The following is a 20,448-nucleotide window of genomic DNA, read 5'->3' as shown; positions in this document are numbered from 1 at the left end:
TAGTATGAAGATAAAAAATGATTATTTTCACAACATAACTAAGAACAAACCATGCTTAACACAAATAACCAATATCATAAAACGCATTTGTCTATGTAAACACACCAAACGATAATATAATAGTGTCTCATCGAAATTCATTGTTGAAAATTTCAACAACTTTTTTTGTACCTTAGAAGAAAAAACTTTTTGAAAAACTATATTGTGCAAATTATTAATAATCAATAATAATCTATAGAAATCAATACAAAATATTTGATAGAAATTAGAAAACATTTGTGAAATCTACTAAACTTTTAAAAATCTGTCAACTTCTAAAATCACTCAACTCTTTCCAAATTATGGTTCCAATAACCCCTAAAGTTCTTACACATCCATATAAATGGCTATCACGGATTCTATCACATGTGTTTTTTTTTTACAAAAAAAGCAAGTTGTTCATATACTGCTTTCAAAATGTTCAAAGATAACTAAGATATAACAATTTAGTCAAAAAAAAAAAACTAAGATATAACAAAATAAATAAAGAAATATTCAGTAAGAATCATTATACCTGACTCGGCCAGAACGTTGTAGTTGGATGAAATTGCCAATGTTATTACCAAGAAAAGAGTGATTGAGATTTTGGTGATTTCCATTATAATTTTCGTAGTTTTTTTCTATTGAGAAGAAAAGTTTTTCTATGATTTTTTGTTGGTGAAGAGCTCTATTTATATGAATTTTTCATTCTCTTCTTAGTAACCGATAATTTATTTTATTTTAACCATCATGAATCTCCCATACATATATTTGTACCTTTTTTTGTTGGCATAAATATTTGTACGTTTTGCATGTATGGTTCTGTTTAAATGCGGATTACTGTAAATACAATAATGCGGTCAAAGATATGATTATGATACTATGACCCATTATCATTCTAATCAAAATTTGCATTGACTCGACTACTGTATATAACATTTTTCCCCGAAGCTATGACATTTGTTTTCTTTTTGTTTCCGTGACCAGTATTACAAATGTTCTCTAAGTCAAGCATATAAGAAAAATAACAACTTTCGAATTTCTTAATGAGATTATTAACAATCATCATCATTTTTCTTTTTGAACACTAATAATCATCATCATAATCATAAACATGACCACTATAATCTTCACCACATGATGTATCCAAAATATCACTAGCAGAGGAGGAGTCCGACCCGATCAGCTGGTTTAGCTTACCCTCAACCCACCAATCGGTCGACTTTAACTTTTGGCCACCCTTGGATGTATCGGCAGACTTCATAGCCGGTGACACGTGGCATTTACTGTACTTGGCACGGTCAAATTTTCTTGTGGATTTTGAATGATTGGTAGGCTTTGATGGTACTTTGGTAAATACTCCAAAAGCGGGTGGTGAATCAAGCCGATTCACAAATTTATTGGAGGGACTCGGATTAAATCCCGACTGGTGAATCATCCCGGTCCTAACGAAGCTGTGTTGACGACCTTCTCTCTTCATTTTTGCTTATTTTGCTTTGAGATTTTGATGAATTGTAAAACTACCAAGCATGTGTGGATATATAGAGGGACATATAATTTAGGATATGTTTGTGACACAGGAAAATGCGAATAGTCAAATGTCCTTGTCTGCTTTTTGTTTTTTTTTCTCGACATTATTGAGGATCAAATTAAGGTCTTTCTTTTGGTTGCTCTTCCTAATGTTGTCTACATCTTGTTTCGTGTTCTAGCCTAATAAGTTAAATGTCATAATATAGGGTAAGAATTGAGGAAAGCCACTAGCCTTTTATAATTCCAGTCCTGAGTTATCAAGTCTTTTATCAAAAATTATATATGTCTCATATCATTTTACTAATTTTTAAATGTTTTAAATTTCAAAACTATTTAAAATAATATTTTTAAAAAATATATATACAGTAACACTTTTAATAATAAAATTTAAATATACAAATAACACAAAATTATAATCTAACAACCTAAATTAACAAATCATACATAAACTACCAAATCCTAAATTAACAAATCCTAATTTAATATACAAATAACACAAAACTATAATCTAAATTTCTAATATAAAAACCTAAACTAAAAGTTTTAGATGTACAAATAACACAAAGTACAATCTAAAGACCTAAACTAACTAACAATATATTAAATCTCTTATGATGAAGCTACCAAGCTTTGCTTCATTTAACAAAGATCTAAGAAAGAACGAACCCAATAAATTTTGGGTGCCTCATGTAATAAATTTTATGTTAAATGGGTTTTTTTTTTAATTTTCACTGAATATATGAAAAACCCATTAAAGTTGAGAACCATCAATAAAGAAAAATATATATTTTTTAAACAACATGATACTAAAATAACATTATTTATATGGTGCAACAACAATATCCATATTCTGGATTTTTTGGAATACATTTTCCTCCTGTGTACTTCTTATTCTTCTTAGAACACTTAACGATGCATTCATGAGTTCCGGACTTTCCCATCTCACAAAGCTCCTCATAAATGCATTCTCCATAGTTTGTTGTCTTACTGACTTCACCTTTACACAACCAAGGTTAATTAAGATTATAATCATATATACCATATCCAAATAATAGTTGTACTTCTTTTGACAAATCAAAGTTCTTACACATCCATATACATGGTTATCGCAAATTCTATCACATATACATATATATATATATATACATATATAATAAGTTCTGCTTTCAAAATGTTCAAAGATTAAAAAAAAAAAACTAATAATGAAATTTTCTGGGAAGAATGATTATACTTGATGCGGCCAGAACTTCACAGTTGGATGAAATTGCCAATGTCATTACCAAGAAAAGGGTGATTGACATTTTTGTGATATCCATTGTAATTTTCGTAGTTTTATTTCTGTTGAGAAGAAAATATGTTATGTTTTTCTAGTTATTGATGAAGGGATCTATTTATATGATTTTTCATTCTTTTCTTTTAAAAAGTTTCAAATTACTCTCCAATTTTGTTTTATTTTTTATCATATACGAATCTTTCATATTAGCTGATAGTTGTTTTGGGGAAAAAAACTTTTGACTTTTATATATACAGTACATGTATTTTGTACATGCATGCTTATCTCTATTTTGTGTGGAGTCATGTAAGTAGAATATATACAGCATTTGACCCACCACCAAAAATAAAATAAATATAAATATATATTCAGTCAAAATTTGATGTTAGTGTTACTAATACATGCTTTTGATTGGCAACATGAGTTAATTTTCATTAAAATTTGGGTTAAGAGTGTAATTCAAAAATGTTATCATTCATGAATTAGTCTTAGTGTGAGTTAATGTTTGAATTATAATGTCTTACTAGATTTTGACCCGCGCTTAAAAGCGCGGATTTGTTTTTGAAATTAAATAAATACTTATATAAAATAATATATAAATTTAAACACAATTTATCCGAAACCACGAATCAAATAGAAAAAAAAAACAAAACTTAATTGAACTAAATTCCAGAAATAACCAACCAGATCAAATATATTTGGAACCGATAGTAGCAATGTTTTATTTAAGATATTAGTAACGTTTTCTATCCGGTTTGGATCCGCGGTGGAACCGATAAATTTGGTGGCAGTATATAATATGTACTGGTCTATATTATTCATGTAGCATTCTAAATTTGGTGGCCATTTTAACATTTTAGTTTGAATGCCTATACATTATTTTGTTTGTATAATACCATAAATACATATTTTCATTCAAAGTGTGTGAGTTGTTCTTTTGGTATAATCTAATATAAAAGAGATTTTAAAAATGATATGAGTATTTAGTTAGTATTGATATTATAAAGTAGATAACTTGTGTTTTCTTTAGTGAAATTTAATAAATATATGGATTGTTAGCTATAATGAAATTGAATTTTTCTTATCCTATATTTATATCTTAGTCACCTTATAATGATACACAAGATTTTGATTATAAGGTGTTGTTATGGTTGGTAACCAATAATAAATTGAATATGTGGCGAAAATATTAATTGGAATACATAATTTAGGTTCAAGGCTTTAAGTAGGTGGTCTAAGATAGTGTAGGTGGTCTAATTTGCATTACCCATTTTATATTTAAAGAATTTTTAATTGTTAGAAAAAATCATAACGACACAAAAAAAAATTCCTAAAAAAGATCTTGTTTTAATTGTATTGATTAGATGAAACAAATATAGTTATACCATTTAGTTTGTTAAGTATTGACAAAATTATTTTTAGAGAAATATAAGGTAACATATTATTAGTAAAAATTTAAGATAAGACCAAAATATTATTAGTTAATGAAATGGTCCAACAACCTTGCATAAGTAGATTTTTTAGGATTTTTTCTCTTTTAATAGTATTGATGTTTAAGTTATAATTTTGAGTTATCCCTTTAGAAAATTTAATAAATCAAGTGTTAACTCAAGATCAGGAGAAATGTAATGTGTTAAGGTTTGAGTTAGCTTTTTTTTTGGTTTTCTACTAATAAACCCACGTTCGTTTTTCATTATTTTAAACATATTATTTTAATACATCTTATAGTTGTGTACATATTAAAATTTTATATTAATTAGTAAAATATTCTTAATAATTTTATATAACTATCTACTTGGTAGTCAAATTTTTTAACAATTTTTTTTATTTCATTCTAATTATTTAAACAAAAAATTCATATATTTTTATTTATTAATTTTTTTAGGTGATTAAATTTTTATTAATAATAATTTTTTTTATATAATACACACTATAACATATACATCAAATTTGCTACCAGTCAATTTTCATATTTTTACACTAAACTCACTATCTACCACATAATTTTCGCTAGCTGTTTCATTTGTTTTTTTCGCGTAACTTGTTTTAAAAATATTATCTAACTCAAACATATATATAAGAAAACAACAACTTTCGAGTTTCTTGATGAATTGATTAACAATCATCGTCATTATCATAAACATGACCCCCATACTCTTCACCACATAATGTATCCAAAATATCTCTAGCAGAGGACGCATCCGACCCGGTGAACCGGTCTAGCTTACCCTCAACCCACCAATCTGTCGACTCTAACTTTTGGCGACCCTTAGATTTGTCCGCAGACTTTATAGCCGGCGACACATGGCAATTACTGTACTTGGAACGCTCACGTTTTCCTGCAGATTTTGAATGATTAGTAGGTTTTGATGGCACTTTGGTAAATACTCCAATAGCCGGTGGTGAATCAAGCCGGTTCACGAATTGGTTGGAGGGTCTTGGATTAAATCCCGACGGATGAATCATCCCGGTTCGAACGAAGCCATGTTGACGACCTTCTCTCTTCATTTTTGCTTAGATTGCTTTGAGACTGATGAATTTTAAAATAACCAACGCAGGATTATATATAGAGAGGGACATATACTACGGATCATATGTTTGGGACACAAGAAAAAGCGAATAGTCAAATGTACGGATCATATGTTTGGGACACAAGAAAAAGCGAATAGTCAAATGTACTTGTGCACCAAGATAATGATATTTTATCCTGGTCTGTTTTTTGTTTGTTCTCGACATTATCTAAGTATTACCAAGTCAGTTTTGATTGCTCTTCCTAATCTTGTCGACATCTTGTTTTTTCTTCTAGCCTTCCAAGTCAAATGTCATTCTATAGGTTAACATATGAGGAAACCCACTAGCCTTTTTATAAATTAAAGTATAGAGTTATCAAATCTTTTATGTAATGCAAGTTATGAAACTTAAATCATTTTTAGTATTTAGTTATTTACTATATATTTGAATATGAAGTTGAATAATAATGAAAATAGTATAAATTTTATATACCAACAAGGATATATCTAATTATATAAAGTATGGTTTGCTCTCTCATGAGGCATGCCACCTAGGATGTCACGTCAGAAAGTCTAGCTCAGTGAGATCGACATCTGTCCTCTCTCACCAAAACTCACCGTATCACCTATTACTCACAATTTTGCATTTGTAGCAAGCGTCTCTTCTAATTCTTCTTCCATTTCTCCACTCTTGATCATTTATTCCTCTTCTTTAATCCTACTAGTGATGTGTCCGCGCTTCACGCGGATTGTTTGATATTATTTGTTGTTAATTTTGTGGGTTTATTTAGTAGTTAAACATAAATGTAAACAATGAAGATTTTAACATGTAACATGCATTTAACAGTGAATAACTCCTAGGAGTGCTCAGAACAACAAAGCTGCAGGCGCAAAATATGCCAAGCACGGCCTGAATAAAATTAATGCCCGGTATTGACAACTAAACATCTGACTTTAACATAAACTGGATTTCAAGGTTATCAAGTGTGAAGAATTTAAATGTGAAAGGTTATCCAGGCTGCATGTTGGCAGAATTTTTTTTTTTTTTTTTTTGTAACACAAACTTCCTTAAATCATCAGAGTATGTGGTTAAACCACTTGATACAAAGCCAAAGCCTGTTTAGCCAAACCATCGGCAACAGAGTTTTTTGCTCTAGGAATCCAAGCAAAATAAACAGTTTCAAAGGCAAGACAGTTTATTCTAATGTCTGAGATGATCCCGTAGATCTCCGGAGGTTCCAACTTCGACCGTAGAGCTTTAATAAGTTGAGCAGAATCCGATTCCAGTCTGATGTGCCGGAGTCCCAGCTCTTTGCATTTCTTAACTGCCTCTCGCATGGCCAAACCCTCCGCGATGAGAGGGGAGCTTACAAAGCAGTTCACCGATTGGAAGTTCAGGGTTTCCCCTGTTTTCCTGATTGACCATCCCAGTCCTGTTGTCCTTGTGTCGATTTTCCAGGCTGCATCAGTTTGAATCACAGCTTCTCGGGGGGAGGTTGTTCGGCTTGCTTGGGGGTGTGGGCTATGTCGCTGTTCCTTGCTCTGCGCGTTGAGCCATTCACGAGCTGCCGCCACTGCGTGGGTGATCACTTCTTCTGCAGTGTACATTTTGTTGTTGAAAATCAATTTGTTACGTGCAGTCCAAAGCGCCCACACTATCCATGGTGCTAGCTGACCGTCTACAATCCCAACCGGTGGCAGGCATGTTGGCAGAATTTACAAAAGAAAAAAGGTGTATGATGATTGGTTTTTAAAAAGGCTTGCATTAATAGTTCAAACATCCACCACAACATCGTGTGTAAAAAACAATAGGGATAAAGGAAAAAAACGAAGTTGCATAGTAGTTTAAACATCAACCACTACATCGAGTCCCTAAACAAAAGGGATAAAGGGAAATACGAAATTGAAAAGAGGGTAAAGCAAAATTTCGAAAATGTTGTAGTTGTTGAAGCTATACAAAGGAGCTTATGCCAAACGTGCTTTCTTGCTTGCTTTCTCATCCAGACCAAGTGGATCTTTAGAAGTAGTTGGCACCGCCGCAACATCGGAATCTTACCATCAGCAGATTGATGGGTCTCCACTCCAGGCAGCTCAGCTACAGGGACATCTGCACCACCCTGTTTATAGCGCAATAAATAGAGCGATTGCATTTTTTTTTGTTAGGAATAGATACTAACATCTATAACAAAGGTTGGCAGAGGTGGGGGTTCTTGCTCAGTAAAAATACATGAAATGGTGAAGGTTTGGTGTTTTGAACTGAAATTGAAGTCTGTTAGCTTGAGCTGGAAATATATATGTAAAATCTTCTATAGCTGCTATGCGGTGATTATTAATCACATATATTTGCAAACGTAGTGAATTTTATAAATATCACATATACACCATTTAGCAATATTGTATATGTTCAAACCCTTAATGAGAAAATGATCCATATATTATATATATACATATATTACAACCATAATAAACTTTGATAAAAACACAGTTTGTTAAAAATCTTTAAAACTAACATCTATACAATACTAAAAGGAGCATATAAACTCCTCTGTTTTGTCGTCTTCTATAGGTTGGTACTAACCTTTCGAAGACTGTTATTCATCTTCTATTAATAATTGATGTTCGAGACATTTTTAAAGATAAGGTATGTAACCAGTTGGGCATAATCGTATAAAAAACTTGTTATCATTTAGACGTCATTGAATTCAGCTCCGCACAATATTGTTTACTGGGAGGCTTTTCTTTTAGTGTTTATCTTCATAATACTGTATTAATTGAAGAAACTACCTATGGAGTTGAATAACGCCACTTACTCCTAGTGATGTTAAATTATTACCAACCACACAGCGCACATAAACCAATAGCATTCGAAGGTTATGCTTCATCGGTGCGGTCATACAACATCAATGTCTTGTTCTCCTCAAGATCCGTTGAAGAGTTTTTTTTTTATGGTATAAGACCCACCCACAACCTTTGACCATCCGAAACAAAAGTCCCCGTTTTCCACCTTCCTAACTTTTCATAGGGTTTACAGCCCAGCTATAATGTACATTAATTATATATACTAGGTCCTCTCTCCGTGCGATGCGCGGAAAAGTGAATTGATAATTAGATTTTGATTATAAGTTTCAATTTTTTTTTTGAAATGAAAACATCGTATGTTCCAAAATGTCTGAAAAATTGGTGAATATCGAGTTTACCCAATTGTTTAAAATCTAAAAAAGTAGCTAAGTAAAATAGACAATGTAAGAAACAAATTAAGTCTTTCGCAGATCAGAAGTTGTTGAGGTTCATAAGAAACAAATGACCTGAAATTGGTTGAGAATAAGTTAGTTAACATAAGTTTAGGTAAATACAATAGTATTGCTATTTATATGAAAATGTTCCTACCTGGCTTAGCTGAGAGAAAACCTACGTGTAAGTCCCTTCTTTTTTGGCTTGTATTATCGCTTGGTTGATATGTCGGGCATTGCTAATCTGTGAATATAGTATTTTATCAGAAGACCTCGAAAAATGATGGGAGTGAAAACTATAAGTTATTTTAAATTACCTTTGGCAGGAGGAAGGCCTTTGAATATTTCTTTGTAGACTATGTTCTTCACTTTCAGATGTTGGGAATCTTCGGTTTTGATGATCTTTAATCCTGCTTTGCTTGTGACACGTGAGAGGGCCACATAAAGTTGACCATGAGAGAAGACCGGTTTAGGCAGATATAAGATGACCTCTTTTAAACTCTGGCCTTGGCTTTTGTTGATTGTCATTGCGTAGCACAATCTGATAGGAAATTGCCGCCGACGTAATGTGAACTGTAACTTTGTTTCATCATACAAAAGCACAATTCTTGGGATCAAGACCTCTTCTCCAATGTGGGAGCCAGTGATTATTTTGGCCTTCAGAACGCGATCGCCAACGTGTGTTAGGATCATTCGCGTACCATTGCACAATCCCTTTTTCTGATTTATGTTTCGCAGAAGCATAACTGGGTCACCAACTTTCAGAGTTAGTTTGTGCGAAGGCAAACCCGAGAATTCTAATGAGTTGAGATACTCAACAGAGTATAATGTATCATTTTGATCTGATGTAGTATTTGATAACTCAAAACTGTCTAAGCTGAAGTAATCTCTTGATACCTCGTCGGTCCGTGAGATGGTGTAAGCATTGATTTCATCGACGGTTTCATTACGGGGTGTGAGGATAGCTTTATCAGTATAGGAAGTCTGGGAATCCATCGGTTTGTTGATTTCCCCATATGCGGCATCAACAACTCCTTCCAATGGGTCAACAAAACCTTGACAAATCAAAGATTCATCGATATCTATGAATTGATCATGGTAGCCATCATCCTCATATTCTTGTCCTGTCTCAAGATGACCTTCCCCGACCTTGAGAAGCCACTCGGAAAACTCTTTCTCATCCTGATTGACTCGCATATTTGTTTTCAAAGAGAACTTTTGGCAGCTATTCCATAGATATGAATGGCTTATCGAAGCTAATACAGTATCAGCTCTACTACCTTGTGGAATGACCGGTAGGATCTGTCTGAAATCACCACCTAACATAACTGTTTTGCCGCCAAAAGGATGATTCTTTGCGGGTGGATTTTTCATAGACATTATGTCCTTCAAAGTCTTGTCTAATGCTTCAAAAGCATGCTTGTGTGTCATAGGTGCCTCATCCCAAATTATGAGGTCCGTTTCCTCAATTAGTTCAGCCAGCATTGTACCTGGTTTGATGTTGCAGAGCTTATCTTCGTCGAGCTTCAACGGAATATTGAAGCAAGAATGAGCTGTTCTCCCGTTTGGCAGTAGCAATGCGGCTATTCCCGAAGAAGCAACTGGTAGGACTATTTGTTTTCTTGAGCGAAGTCTGGATATAATAGTCTGGTATAGGAATGTTTTTCCTGTGCCCCCTGCGCCATATACAAAGAAAAGTTTTCCCTCTTTTTTATCAACAGACTCTAAGACTGATTCATAGATCGCACACTGCTCAGCATTAAGTAAGTTGTACTGCTTGTCATGTCTTAGTGTTTCCTCGGCAACATCGTAATCCATTTCTTGGTTCCACAAACTGTTACCCAATTCCTTGAGCAAAACAGGGTTGATCTTCGGCATATCTTTAATATCATTTAAGGAGCGATCTTGCATGTGCATCAACTTTTCTACTTCTATCAATGTGTATTGCTCCAGGGTCTTATCGTCCAGTTCCAGATTCGCGTGGCCTAAGATCCTTTGCCTCTTGTGAAGTATGTCCTCGCTCATTGATTTCCATGAGTGTTCCCATAGTCCTTTATGGCTTGCGACGAAGCAATTGTTTAGGAATGTGACGAACAAATCACGAAGCTGGTATGGGGTGGCCGTTCGAGCACCCTCTGACATACTCTCGAGCCATTCAACATCATTATCCAAATAGCCTCGTGCCTGGCAAACTGATTTGAAGTCAGGGTATTTCACGTCGTTGTAAGTTTTTAGCTCGTCATAACTTCTAGGACCCTTAATCTTATTAATGAGGATCCTCAGATAGTATCGATCGCCTGCTGAAGGATGAACAGCTACGACTCGGCCAATGGTTTTTCCTTTTTTACGTTCAGTCCACACCTTAGCACTGTTGTTCCATACAAAATATTCAGGAATCTGCACATATGTCAGTGTCTGCGCAAACGCTGACCTTCTGCATAAAACCATCCATTCAGTGAACATTGTCTTCTCGATACCTGGTTTGCGGATTACACGGCCGAGGTTATCTGTTGATTTAACCGTAATCGTAATATTATGTTCGCCTTCCAAGTGAATGATAAGCTTCTCAACTGATGACTTTCTTTTGTGTATGTGGAATGCGAAAGTCCGCCACATAGACTCACAAGCTGATAAATATCGGGCTTCGATGTAGTCTTGGATCTCATTGCGTTGCCTGACGACTTTTTCCTTTGATCCTCCAGATCCCGTGGCGTCAGATGTAGCTGATGTATTTCCGTTCTCAATAACAGTTGTTTCTCGGTCAACGCCCTTGGTTATGTACTTGAATAAGTATTTCACCGCGCTTGTACGATTACACCATTCAACATTAATATGAGCTTCGTACTTCTTCAGAAGCTTAATGTTATGAGGTACAACAAAAGTGTTGTCTAGTACAGCCCCAGCCTTTACTGTAGACGCATCGTCGTTTCGGCGTCGACGATATAACACATACCCGGATTTGTCAATCGAAGTGTTGTTGTTATACGGCCGAGGATACTTTTTCGTGCAAACATTATTTTCCATACACGGTGACTTCGGATCCAGAAGCCCACATGGACCATGGATCATGTGTTTTGTGACTAAGCTGTAAGCAACTGGGTCTTCCTCTTTGTTTGGGAGCTCGGCCGAAATTATTTTATCCACTTCTTCTGCACTGGGTGTTCTGGTAGAGTTTCCTATCCACAGTAATATATGTGCATGAGGGAGACCTCTCTTTTGGAATTCTATTTGGTGGAGAGCTGCTGTGTATGGCTTGAAGAAAGTTCCTACTTTGAAATCCTTGAGGAGTTGATCTAACTTCATCTTAAAGACTCGACATTCGATGTCTGGTCTATCATTCGGAGAATCTCCACCGTATTTCCCAAGATGTTCTTTAATCTCACTCCAGTTAGGATTGGCCGTCATCGTGATAAACAAATCTGGATTTCCATATTCTCTGCAAATAGCCATAGCATCGTGATATTTCTCAACTAAGTACCGGGCCCCCCCAATGAAACTCGGCGGCAGTATAAATCTCTGACCAATAATTTTAGCATCAGTGTCACCTTTGCTTACAGCATCAAGGACATTGCTATAGAGCTCGGCCCGCAAGATTTCTTGATTATTCCTCGCTCACCTCAATCGATCTTCCTCAATTGTTGTATAAACATCCACAATAAATTGATGGAGGAGACGACCTCCTTTAATCAACGTCATCCCTTGGTTAGGACGTGTTTGAATCTGAGAGGCGTAGTATTGCCGTATAGTTAGGAATTGCCTTGTTCTTGAAGTGCCTGTCTCAAGAAGTAGGGGGATCTCTGGGTGAAACCCATATTCACCATACGGAAACAAAAGAGGATATTGTAAGCTCATGTATAGAGGGTGATCGTCTCGTATCTTCTGCAAAGTGTCAGATTGAAACTGGACCACTATATCTCATTCTCCAATTGTTGATGTTATATCCCCCACGATGAGACCTGCCACCTCGCTTGTACTCGGAAGATTGTATTCTTTCCCCTTCCCTTTATCTGGGAGTAACCTAATAGCAAACTCTGATCCGACGTTTTCGTAGTGGTCTCGTGCACGTCGGAAAATCTTAGCTAAACAATTATGCTCGTCAATCATCTCGATGAGGAGCGCTAGTGTTGAGTCATCGAGATTACCTTCTGCCGAGGTTTGGCCCATCGCATTTAGGCGATTTCTGAGTTCGTTGCTTGTATCAAATATATAAAGCTGCAGATATTCTGGGAGACAGCCTTGTCACGGTATAAGCGAGCCTATTCTGTGGTAGGTTTGACCTTGGATCCGTATAGTATAAAGACCAGGTGCGTGGACCACACTATAATCCATTTTCATTCCAACGGATGTAAAGGCAAGTACAGAATTATAGACTCGGATAGTATCTCGAAACCATATAGTTTGAAGGAGTTTTTCTAAAAGGGCCGGGGGCTGATTGATAGGTGGAAGCCTGATTTGGCAATGGTTACAGCAAATGGTGAAAGTTGGTGCACCTGATTTGTGATCCGTACCGGTGCTTTCAGAAGTCCACATTAACGCACCACATTTTGAGCATGCTACGATTGGGTTTTCATCGAGTTGTGACGTCGAACCTTTTTCTGAAAAATATTTGTTATAAAATGTTAAATTATAGTTTATTTAACATCTTAGGAATTTATCAGAGGTCAAGGAATTATAAAATTAGTTTTTGTAAAAAATCTTATATAGGAGAAGTATGAAGGGGAGGTGGAACAAAACAGTGAAGATTCGCTTTAAAATCGCCATTGATGAGAAGGTAACGGGAAAAAGAAAAATAGAGATCGGAGAAGATGAAGCGGAAGAGTCGGGGGAGAAACTCTACGGTTGAAGACGAAGCAGCTTTGTTTAAATCCACCATTAGAGACGTGATGTAGGGTTCCACCACAATCGTCTAAATCGGCCATTAGAGAGACTGAGATGCAGAAGTCTGTGTGACGATTCCGTTGGTTGGGTTTCGATCAGTCCTTTCGCCTTCTTTCCTCCATCCATCACAGTAAACGAGATAGTAAAAATCAGTGTTTGTATGATTTTCTTAATCTCTAGATTATTTTAAGATTACAAGTTTATACTATGGGATGGATAATGTGAGGAAACCTGTTGTGAATCCTTTTAGCTCGGATTTACCCGGGGATGACGACTCACTAATGTGCCTCAACTAAAGACAAATGTAAGTCAAAACTCTCTCTTACCACATCTATTTGGCTCTAATGATTGGATCAAGATCTCACATTAAATTATCAAAGTTTTGTTGATGATTTAACCCGTGGCTTGGAAAAAGAAAAAAAAAACTAATTCTTTTTGGTGCTTTAGGTTCTTGAGTAATAACTACTTAACAAGTGAAGTTCCTCTATTTGTCCTCAACAGTAGAGCCATGCTGTAAGCAAATAACTACTTACATCCGGGTTCCTGTCTAAGACAAGACATAGTATGTATAATCAAGTGCTTATTGTGTCGTTTCATGATCTGTTTCAGGGTGATTGTTGCTACAAACATTAACCCAAAAATGGTTGGAGGTATTGAGTTGCTTCAGATTATTGAGTATTATCTGATCTTATATATAAAGATTGCTAGACCTCTTTAATACACTGCTCAAACTGTCATTATGTATAGGCCGTTTGTTCCTTAATTCCATGTCGGAAATACACATTTACTAAGACAACGAAACAAATGCAGGAGAACCTGTATTTACAGGTAAGTTAATCGGTTATTTTATATAGATGTGTCTTCATGCATGTAACCCGACTGAGCACTGTGTATATATATAATATAGGTTGGTCGCCAGAGACACTGGTCTTCCATTGGCCGCACCACTCCTGAGAGGGTATGCAAAGGTTGAGCTCCTGACAATAGCTGAGCTCAATAGTTTTGTCATCACTGCACCGTCTCGGGTAAAGTAGCTACCCGTGTTGTTTTAATATTTGGTTGGTGTGATTCTGTCTATAAACCTTATATATAACATGCAGAATATTGAGTTCATATGCACTGGGAGAGTTACTCGCGTCGACCTAGAGAAAGGATGGTGTTACGTCGCTTGCTCTGAATGCACCAAAAGCTGCAGCGCACTGACTCCTCATTTGCATGTGTGCGATGCGATAATGCTCATGCTGTTGGTGCTCTCCGGTATGCAACATCGTTTATTATACAATTTTGTTTCTCTTCGTATGTGTATTCATAAGAATCAATATTTTTATTTTGAGAAATGCTTATTTTCTCAGCTACCGATACTGCTGAAGGTTTTTTTGTTTGTTTTGATGATGTAATGACAAAATTACATAACCTCAAAGCAAGTCAAGCTGGTCAAATGTTGGTAAGTTTGAAGTTTGCCTCTTATTGTCTTTATCATCTACTATTTTCTAACACATTTACGATATTTCCTCCGACAAATAGGCTGAAAAAGGTGTGAACCCTGAGGACTCTCGGATGCCTCTGTTTATTACATACATGGAAGGAAAGACATACGGCGAGCCATCAGACATTCACCATCACACGCATTTTTGATGAACATGATCGTGTGCCCCTCCCTCACTTCGTTGACAATGTAAGTTTAATGGTGCTTATATGTTACACTCTTTGACTATGTGTTTATTTATAACCATCCGACTTAACAGGGAGGGTACGATGATGATGGTGGCGACATGCCAGGTGATAATCCAATTCCTGCTAAGATCGAATCTGGAGGGAGCAGTGGTGAAGCAGCTTTGAATGGTGGTACGGATACAAATGGTGATGTGTCAAACAAGGTGGCCAATCCAGCTTCGCAGGTTGTCAAGAAGGCGCGTATGGCGTAAGTTAAGATAACAAGATCTTTGAGCGAAGTACTCTCTATCTAGATAATGCTTATGCATGAGCTTTCCTTTTCACGTTTTCGTTTTCTCTACTTTTGACTTTCACCACTTACTACTTAGTGGGTTCTATGTTTGAGTCAAACAAACTTCTTATTTCCTATTAAAAATATATTTAAGCTTCATGATCTGATTCCAAACCATGTGCCTAAATTGACCTCGATGAATACTCTAGAGTTCGAGAAATGGCTTTAGGCTTTATGATCCGACTCCAAACCATGTGCCTAAATTTGACCACTATCAATACACGTAGGGTTTGAATTACGTAAACCCATTTTTCATTTGTTTGAATTAGCAAAACGTGTTTATATAATATATATATATATAGATTTTTATTTATTATTTACTGTGTACAATCTTATTATCGATTGGAGTTTGTATATTATGTTTAATTAACCAATTTCTGCTTAGCATTTAGGTAGTAGATGTGTACATTCTTTCATGTATTCTGAACAAGGTGTCATTTTTTAGGTCTCACCAATATGTTCACGTTTCATGAGAATTCAAACTATTTTCTGGTTAATATTAATGAAAACTCAACTGTAAGTATGGCAATTTGTTTTGGGGAAATAGAGCATTAGCAAAGCATCAAACAACGACAAGATTTCATATAGCCAAAAAGTCTATATGGCATAGAGCATTAGCATTAGGATTACGATTATGCTCTACATTATCCGATCAATATTTAGAGGTTGATTGTTTGTGGTTTTTAAAAGGGTTTTTTGCAAAAGTGACTCAAAACTTGGAGTCAAACAGAAAACTAACCTTTTCTTTTGACTCCTTTTTTTTTTGAGATTTTAACCCCACACCTGCACTTTATCTACGAAAATGCCATTAACATTTTTTTATTTTTTTTTCGAAAATGGCTTCTTTACTGTCTCAACCTCATCTTCTTCAAGTATTTACAATACTGCCACTGCAATGAATAGTGGCAACAACCTTGTACGAACTGTTTGGAGCTTTTAATGCCCTTTAATGCACGTAAATCTCTTTACACTCTCTCTGTTTCAATTGTTATGAACTAAAAACAACATTTCTTTCACTTTCTCTCTATATTCATCCAAAAAACTCAAGCTTTTGATTCAAAATATGGGCTATGGTTGCAGAGCCATATTTCTTTCGTTTTGACTTACGGTTGCTTTCGTTTGAGGTTCTGGGTGGTTGGAGAAGACCCTGTGTGCAAACGAAGTCATCTCACCTAGTTTAAGGTACGAATTTGAATTTTTTTTCAAGATCTGTTCGCGTAGAAGACTTACTAGTAAGTCATCTGTATGTAGAAGACTTACTGATGAGTCTTCTGGTCAAACGGACGACTTAAATTAAGTCGTCCAGCTTTGTTTGTTAAAAAAAAACACTTCAGACGACTTATATATACGTCGTCTACGAGAAACGGGCTAGTTTTGCATTTGACCGAATCGTGTCAGATCTTTGACTATTTCTGGACGACTTATAATTCAGTCGTCTCTGGGAAAGTTAAAATTTCAATATTTTATGAAAACTTGACGACTTACGTGTAAGTCGTCCTAGGTTAGTTTTGTAATTGAAAAATAAAACTTCATAATTTAACTTTAACCAGACGACTTAATATAAAGTCGTCCCTCCAGAAGACTTAATTTAAAGTCGTCCGGGGAAAGCAAAGTCGTCCAGAATTTTTCCCAATTTTCTGGTCAAACCTTGCTTATCCCGGACGACCTTAAATTAAGTCGTTTAGCTGGACGACTTTCATCTAAGTCGTCTGGAGAAAGTTAAATTTCAAGTTTTATTTTTCAATTACAAAACTAACCTAGGACGACTTACACGTAAGTCGTCAAGTTTTCATAAAATATTGAAATTTTAACTTTCCCAGAGACGACTGAATTATAAGTCGTCCAGAAATAGTCAAAGATCTGACACGATTCGGTCAAATGCAAAACTAGCCCGTTTCTCGTAGACGACTTATATATAAGTCGTCTGAAGTTTTTTTTTTAACAAACAAAGCCGGACGACTTAGAATTAAGTCGTCCCTTTTAATTTTCAATTGCAAAAGTGACCTCTTTAGACGACTTACCTTTAAGTCTTCTGGACGACTTAATGCTAAGTCGTCTGCGGCAATGTTTATTGAACTTCTTCATTTCCCTTTTCTCTATGTTTACTAATGTGTTTTATTTTGAATATTTGCAGATGATTTTTCAGTTACATGCAGTGTATGGAGAATGGTTGTTGAGAGATTTCCGTTGGGATTTTGTGGTTGATGATCTCAAAGGAGGAAGATTGTTTTTATTGAATGAAGATTCAACACATGCTGAACTTGTTGCAATGGCTCAAGAAGATTATAACCTGGACATGAGAACAGTGAGTGTGGAGATTAGCTACTCATTACCAGCAGAAATGATGATGGCTCCAGGCAGTCTTCCCATTCATGTTACAAGTGATAGACAAGTTCGAAACTTGCTGGAGATACTCAAAACCCATAGAGTATGTCTTTGTGTATCAAGCCGCAGCAAGGTCGAAACGGTTTCAGAGAAAAGGGATATTGATGAAGCTGGTGAATGGGAAAAAGATGTTGGTGATAATGATGAAGCTGGTGAATGGGAAGAAGATGTTGGTGATAATGATGAAGCTGGTGAATGGGAAGAAGATGGGGAGGAGGAAAATGGGGAGGAGGATGCTGATAATTCTATTGTTGGTGAAACGGATCAGAATGGTGGGGATTACAGTCTTTATGGAAAGGTTCCAGATGAGGACGAGGAAGATGATGATAATATTTGTTTTGAAGAAATCCAAAAGACATATGCTAAGACAAATGCTATTGAAGGAGGAAAATCGAATGGTACCAGTATCTATGTCAACCAGAGTTTTGTTAGCAAGGGTGCTCTGCTTTCAGAGCTGCGGTTGGCAGCAGTGAGGGGTAAGTTTTCTTTCAAATTATACAAATCAACGAAAACTCTCGTTGTGGCAACATGTCCGGTTAGCTATTGTGGATGGAAGGTCAGAGCGAGTGTCAAACATGGGACAAACACGTTTTGGGTAACAAAGTATGTGGAAAAACATTTATGCTCAGCGGGAGACCGAATCGCTCAGCGGAGACACTGTACTCCGAAGTATGTAGGTAGTCTTTTCATTGATCGTGTTGGAATCATTGATGGGATAACTCCGCAGCATATCACTGATGCAATGAGGAACATGTTTGGCATGGCGCTTGATTACACCACTTCATACAGAGCACTGTTATATGCACAAAGATTGGTGAGAGGATCAGCAGAAGAAGGGTATTCGCGTCTGGCATCATATCTCGAGCAAATCTCCATTGCAAATCCTGATTCTATCACGGCGATAGAACTTGATTCTATGAAAAGATTTAAGTATCTATTTCTCTCTTTTGGAGCTTCTATCAAAGGTTTTAAGTATCAGAGAAGGGTCATTGTGGTGGATGGAACTCACCTAAGTGGAAAGTATGGAGGAACTATGTTAGTTGCAGCCGCACAAGATGGCAATTTTCAGATATTCCCATTGGCTTTTGGGATCGTGGATGAGGAAGATATACCTTCTTGGGAATGGTTTTTCACAAAATTGGCTAGTTGTATATCTCATGACAAGCCTCTGGTGATAGTCTCCGACCGGCACAAGGCCATTAAAAGTGCGTGTGATAAGGTGTTTCCTTGGGCAACCCGAGGAATATGTTATTATCACCTTCAAGATAACATTGTCAAAAAGTTTAAAGGGAAACATCTCATGTACTTGGTGAAAGGGGCTGCTTATGCTCACACGGTTTACGATTTTGACCGGTACATGGCTGAGATACGGAGTGCAAACCCGGAACTTGCAACGTATTTGGAGAAAGCCGACGTCAGGCTATGGTCAAGGGTTTATTGTAAGGGGAACAGGTTCAACATAAAAACAAGCAACATTGCTGAATCTATTAATTCCGCACTGAAGCGAGCAAGAGGATTTCCGATTACGTTCCTGCTGGAGTTCATAAGGCAGAAGTTAGGAAAATGGTATTGGAAAAGGAGACAAGATGCTTTGAGTCTCACAACTGAACATAGCGGGGGTGTTGAATACTTGCTTGCTGTTCGAGAAGAGATAGCGGGTACGATGACGGTCGAACCAATTGATGGATGGCATTTCTTTGTCAAAGGTGGCAAAATGGACTGTGTGGTTGATTTGGAACATGCAAAGTGTGATTGTGGTGTCTATGGAGTGGAGAAAATACCTTGCTCTCATGCTATAGCTGCTGGAATACATGCTGGTTTGCATATCTCCACACTTGTATGTCCACTGTACTCAAAGAATTATCTGTATGCAGGATACTCAGAGAATATATATCCTATCGTGTCACAACATATTGAGGAACGAGAATGCTTTCCTCCAGAACTAAAGCGTGGTCGGGGGAGACCGAAGAAATCAAGATGGCAATCTTGGTTGGAGCTATCTAGGATGAGAGGACACAAACCCAGGAAGAAACACAGGGCACGGAGATGCTCAAACTGCAAGGAAACTGGCCATACGAAACCACAATGTACACAACCAGTTGACTAGTTGTCCAGACGACCTAAATTTAAGTCGTCCAGTCTTGATTACCCGTCCAGACGACTAAATTTTTAGTCGTCCAGTGTATTTTATTTTTAGACGACCTTCTACTAAGTCGTCCAGTGTATTTTATTTTTAGACGACCTTCTACTAAGTCGTCCAGTGTATTTTATTTTTAGACGACCTTCTACTATCCCTTCAAGTGTATTTTATTTTTAGACTACCTTCTACTATCCCTTCAAGTCGTCCAAACCTTCTAGACGACTTATTTGTAAGTCGTCCAGTTGGAAAACCTTCCAGACGACTTATAATAAGTCGTCCAAACCTTCTAGACGACTTATTTGTAAGTCGTCCAGTTGGAAAACCTTCCAGACGACTTATTTCTTCCAGACAACTTATATATTTACAAGTTCAAATACAAACACTAATCTTCCAGACAACTTATATATTTACAACTTATATATTTACAAGTTCAACTTATATATTCAAATACAAAGACAAGTTCAAATACAAACACTAAT

At 36.2% G+C, this 20,448-nt stretch overlaps 3 protein-coding genes and 1 long non-coding RNA gene across 5 annotated transcripts; 1 reads left to right on the top strand and 3 right to left on the bottom strand.

Moving 5' to 3' along the window:
- Window positions 1-977: 977 nt before the first annotated feature.
- BNAC04G02090D lies at window positions 978-2,024 on the bottom strand. The gene has a single exon (XM_013835911.3). The coding sequence runs from the start codon at window positions 1,496-1,498 to the stop codon at window positions 1,106-1,108; it is 393 nt and encodes a 130-aa protein (XP_013691365.1). The 5' UTR covers window positions 1,499-2,024; the 3' UTR covers window positions 978-1,105.
- A 2,791-nt stretch (window positions 2,025-4,815) lies between these two features.
- On the bottom strand, window positions 4,816-5,375 carry BNAC04G02080D. The gene has a single exon (XM_013835440.3). It carries the CDS (start codon window positions 5,327-5,329, stop codon window positions 4,937-4,939), a length of 393 nt encoding a protein of 130 aa, XP_013690894.1. The 5' UTR covers window positions 5,330-5,375; the 3' UTR covers window positions 4,816-4,936.
- Window positions 5,376-6,420: 1,045 nt separating this feature from the next.
- LOC106392478 lies at window positions 6,421-11,966 on the bottom strand. Its single transcript, XM_013833287.2, has 3 exons — window positions 8,879-11,966; window positions 7,388-7,438; window positions 6,421-7,010 (listed from the first exon to the last, which is right to left on the bottom strand). Exons 1-3 carry the CDS (start codon window positions 11,964-11,966, stop codon window positions 6,421-6,423), a joined length of 3,729 nt encoding a protein of 1,242 aa, XP_013688741.2.
- Window positions 11,967-12,992: 1,026 nt separating this feature from the next.
- On the top strand, window positions 12,993-15,551 carry LOC106395182. 2 transcript variants are annotated; one of them, XR_001279155.3, is made up of 10 exons: window positions 12,993-13,597; window positions 13,690-13,743; window positions 13,887-13,952; window positions 14,049-14,089; window positions 14,187-14,267; window positions 14,347-14,464; window positions 14,540-14,696; window positions 14,792-14,883; window positions 14,964-15,114; window positions 15,185-15,551. It is a non-coding gene; the product is annotated as an uncharacterized LOC106395182 (long non-coding RNA). The 2 variants fall into 2 exon arrangements; XR_002658292.2 differs by having other exon boundaries at window positions 12,995-13,743.
- The last annotated feature ends 4,897 nt before the right edge of the window (window positions 15,552-20,448 follow it).

The sequence above is a fragment of the Brassica napus genome, chromosome C4 (assembly GCF_020379485.1).
Source record: "Brassica napus cultivar Da-Ae chromosome C4, Da-Ae, whole genome shotgun sequence".
Classification (NCBI taxonomy): Eukaryota; Viridiplantae; Streptophyta; class Magnoliopsida; order Brassicales; family Brassicaceae; genus Brassica; species Brassica napus.
Note: the sequence above shows the minus strand (reverse complement) of the source record. Positions and strands in the feature narration are given on the sequence as shown.

Bases quoted from the DNA above. Each gene is read 5' to 3' on its own strand.
- BNAC04G02090D (XM_013835911.3), bottom strand. From the start codon at position 1,498: ATGAAGAGAGAAGGTCGTCAACACAGCTTCGTTAGGACCGGGATGATT.
- BNAC04G02080D (XM_013835440.3), bottom strand. From the start codon at position 5,329: ATGAAGAGAGAAGGTCGTCAACATGGCTTCGTTCGAACCGGGATGATT.
- LOC106392478 (XM_013833287.2), bottom strand. From the start codon at position 11,966: ATGACGGCCAATCCTAACTGGAGTGAGATTAAAGAACATCTTGGGAAA. The intron at 7,439-8,878 runs GTAATTTAAAAT...AGGGTGGTGCAG, and splicing joins AGGCCTTCCTCCTGCCAAAG to ATGTCCCTGTAGCTGAGCTG. The intron at 7,011-7,387 runs GTAAGATTCCGA...TTGGGATTGTAG, and splicing joins GACCCATCAATCTGCTGATG to ACGGTCAGCTAGCACCATGG.